Genomic DNA, 4,234 nt, shown 5'->3' on the forward strand with positions numbered 1-4,234 from the left:
ATAAGTAATGAGGCAATATTGGATACCACCTATTACGGACATGCACATGACTTGTGTTGTACACGGTTACTGTAGCTACCTTAGTTTTTTTTTTGTATGCAGATGTCCGATTGGACATTACACATATGCAATGTGATTTTTTTCTAAAAAGAACAAGAAAGAGTCCTTATCTGCTTTTTATTTTTTATTTTACTCTGATTAATGTGAAAATTCACATTGAGATTTAACGTGAAGGCTCCTTTTTTATTACTTAATAGATTTCAGGAGGGTTGTCGGAGTGAGTGTGCTGGTAGCCTGGTATCGAAGTTTTCCAACCATGAAGCGAGATCGGGCTCCCCGACGACGTGAAGATGATCGAGCGTGAGACTAATCATTCTCAGTTGCAAAAGTAAGCATTCTATTGATTTTAACCATCATTTTGCTAAAGTAAGCAATCTATCTGCGAACTGCAGTAGTCGTCCGCCCACCGCCCTACAGCATCAGATACGTGTCTCTTGATGATATAGGCTGTGTTTAGTTCAGCGCAAAGTTTAAATTTTGGTTAAAATTGAATATAATGTGACTGAAAAGTTGTGTGTGTATGATAGGTTGATATGATGGAAAAGGACTGAAGTTTAGATCCAAACTTTGGATCTAAACACAGCCATAGTGGACTCAGACGTAAGCTTCAGAGTTCAGACACAATCTGCAACATGAATTCAGTTCTGAATCTCTGACAAACGCTTTCATGCTTCCGAGGGAAGGAGTATTTGCGGATTTTCTAAAAAGGACACAGCTTGCTTCTATAAATGCCATACTAACGTGTAACATTTTTTTTTTCACAATTATATGTATCATCTTTTGAGAAGTAAAAGTGTAAAAACATGTAAAGTGGGCATCCCTTTGAGGGATTAGAATCCATCTTCCGCTTTCAGCGTGCGGTTCTCCAAATTGTTTTCTTTGCGTACTGCATAGCTGCTGAGTCAGCCGTGTCGGGGAGGGATGATTTCAACTCTAAAAGTCTTTACAATGTTTATATACTCAGTCAAATTACTGCAGTCGTGTGCATAATGATAACATAGGCAAACCTGACGACGCCAAATCTAAAATATGTGCGGTTTGAAAGGCTTGCTCGAGGTTATACTTTTGAATATGGGGAGAGCGAAGTCATCATCTCTCACTCGGTCCAAAACAATGTCCGACTTCTGAGTTCTGACTTCTGTACTTCTTTTATATGCGGGCTGCGGTAAGTCCTCCCGCCTGTAATTGTACTTTGTTGTTGTTTGTTCTTCTCTTCTCGGCTGCTCCCCTTCCCAATATCATTCGCGTATTTTGCTTTAACCATAGACCATCGCTCAAGAGTTCAGAACTTCTCTTTTGCGGATGGAGGAGATAGAAGGTAATTTGCTGGAGTCCTCGATTGGATGGCTGACGGATATCATCGTTGAGAACCTGGACAATGACAAGCTTGGCGCGTGGATTAGCCAGGTCGGGCTCGCCGATGACACCGACAAACTCAGGTCTGAGGTCGATAGGGTGGGGATGGTGGTCGCTGCTGTCAAGGGGAGGGCGATCGCGAACAAACCGCTGGCCCGATCGCTCGGCCGTCTGAGGGAGGTGCTGTACGACGCCGACGACGCGGTCGACGAGCTAGACTACTACAGGCTCCAGCAGCAGGTCCAAGGAGGTACGCTTGCATCCCCTTTTTTGTGTGTGTCCATGGTGGACGTTCTCTACGCACCACGGCGTACGCACGCTGATACCGCTTCTCTTGTGCATCAACAGAAGTTGCATGGCACGATTCCTCAGATGGTTTAGATGGACATGGAGCAGAGGAAGCTGAAAGAACGAGGAGCGACGCTGGTATAGCGAGTACTAGTCGAGGCAAAAAACGGTCCAAGGCATGGGGCCACTTTGATATCACCGAAGAAGATAATGGAAAGCCTGTGAAAGCAAGGTGTATTCACTGTCACACGGTGGTCAAGTGCGGATCCGACAAAGGGACATCAGTTTTGCACAACCATCTCAAGAGTGACCACTGTAACAAGAAGCGTGGAGCAAGCGATCAACAGCTAGACCCTTCCAGGTACGGTTTATAAGACTTGCGCAGTCTGCGTGGATAGTATTGTTATGTTTTTTATCCCATAAAAAAATTATTTTCACATATTATTATTAAAATATATTAAAATGCTAATATTAACTATATTTAAAAAAATACTAATTTTTTTGTTCGTCACATCTGTCTTTCGTCCGTGAACAATGCAAGCCGTCCGATTCACAGTCAATGGTCGAGATCTGTGGTAAAATATCATCCGTCACTGCATTTTTTTGAAAAAGCCCTTCATCTTATGCCTAACCACTAAAACACCCTCTCACGCCTAACAGCTCATTCAATTTCGAGAACGCTCATTGCCGAGCGTCCGGCGCGGGCGAGCCGGACCGGAGGCTTCCCCCGCGCGCCCCTCCCCCCACGCGTGTACCTGCTGGTTACACCCACTTCTCTCTTCTCTTTTTCTACAAAAGATGTTTCACCTAGTGTATTTATAATGTTTTACTATTTATAGATCTAATGTTACAGTAAATTAAAATATTCTTTTTTAAAAACCCCACATATTTTGGAAACTCTCTATTAAGGAAATTTGATTTTTTTTCCACGAAAAATATTTTACCTAGTGTACTCACAATGTTTCACTATATATAGATCTAATGTTGCAGTGAACGAAACATTCCATTGCAACAAAAAAACCCACATATTTTGGAAACCCCCTATTAAGGGAATTTGGTTTATTTTTTGTTCCACCGAAAAATGTTTCACCTTGTTTTTATATAAGGTAAAACAACACCCGATTTAAACGAGTGAAACATTTTCGATCTACTTAGTGAAACAATTCCGATATATCTGGTGGAACATCATGTAACATTTAAAAATAATTGAATAATAAGCTAATTTTTTTCGTCAGAATATATCCATGTGTGGTATTGTTTTGAAGATTTAATTGCAACGAATTTAATGGTGCAATCGGATCATGATTTGGATAATTAGTTTAAGAGAAAAAATCAGTTTAAAGTAGTTTTGCACGTAAATCAGGCGCAGCGTCCGATTTCACCGTTCCCGTCGGACGTCCGACGCATAGTCGCGTCTAACCCTCCTATTATGTTTCCCTTTAACGGTTTAACATACCATGTGTACTCCCTCCGTCAAAAAAACCAATCCTGGGTTTGAATTCTAATATGTCCAGTTTTAAATCCAGGATTGTTTTTTTTTTTTTGACGGAGGGAGTACATGAGAAAGTTTCGATTTTTGCCCTTCTTTGAAAAATCTATAGCTCGAAGGGTTTCCATGAAAAAGTGCGGACTTTACCACCCACCCACCTCACGCTAGCGCCGCTCCCGTCCCGTCCCCTCGTGCCCTTCCGCGTGAACGCCGCTGCACCTATCCTCCTCCCGAACGCCGGCAGCGTCGTCCTTCCCACCGACCCCCCAAACCCACGGTACCGCCTCCACCCTCCGCCGCCTCCGCCGGTCCGCTGCCTCCCCTAAAGTCGGCGAGCTCGGGTGGCCCCAGATCTTCTCCGGCACATGCTCTTCCATCACCACCGCCTCCCATAACTCCACCTCCACGAGTCCACACCATCCCGGTGGTTCTCCGACGCCTCCACCGTGCCGCTGCCTCTCATCTGTGCTCGTATGGTTCAGTTCTTCCAACGTATGAGAGCCAAAGGGGATTTCTACTTCACTGGTATTTTTGTATCACCCAGGTGTTTCACTTTTCACCTGATAAAAGTACCAGGTGAAATCGTTTTTTTATAAGGCGCTTAATATGTGAGAAGCGATGTATTTTTCCTTGTTTGCTCGTGCTGATCTCCATGTGAAAACAGAGAAAAAAAAACAAACAACAACACTCCCTTTGATTTGAAAAAAAGGGAGAAAAACACAGAAGGGGATAAAAGAGTTGCAATATGATTGGGTGTCCTTATTATGAATTAGTGGTTTCTCTGTGAATTGAAGCTCGTATTTTAGTCCTTGGTTTTTCATCAGTATAGCATGTTGGATTTTCTCATTCCTTTAGAAGTTGGAAAGTTATTTTTTCCACGGTTTGTTTGCCATCTAAGCTCCGGTCTGACTTTAATAATCCTTTTATGCTTGCCTGATTGTATATGCTACTAGTGTTTTTTTATTGTATTGTATATGCTACTAGCGTTTTTTTTTTTTGACAATTTGGTTCTTTTGAAAAACTAATTTCGAAACTAGTCCA

The 4,234-nt window shown here is 42.6% G+C and overlaps 1 protein-coding gene across 1 annotated transcript; it reads left to right on the forward strand.

Moving 5' to 3' along the window:
* The first annotated feature begins 1,156 nt into the window (after positions 1-1,156).
* LOC127771313 (uncharacterized) lies at positions 1,157-1,884 on the forward strand. The gene has a single exon (XM_052297196.1). It carries the CDS (start codon positions 1,363-1,365, stop codon positions 1,795-1,797), a length of 435 nt encoding a protein of 144 aa, XP_052153156.1. The 5' UTR covers positions 1,157-1,362; the 3' UTR covers positions 1,798-1,884.
* Positions 1,885-4,234: the final 2,350 nt, after the last annotated feature.

Source organism: Oryza glaberrima, chromosome 4, assembly GCF_000147395.1.
Source record: "Oryza glaberrima chromosome 4, OglaRS2, whole genome shotgun sequence".
In the NCBI taxonomy this organism is placed as follows: Eukaryota; Viridiplantae; Streptophyta; class Magnoliopsida; order Poales; family Poaceae; genus Oryza; species Oryza glaberrima.

Bases quoted from the DNA above. Each gene is read 5' to 3' on its own strand.
- LOC127771313 (XM_052297196.1), top strand. From the start codon at position 1,363: ATGGAGGAGATAGAAGGTAATTTGCTGGAGTCCTCGATTGGATGGCTG.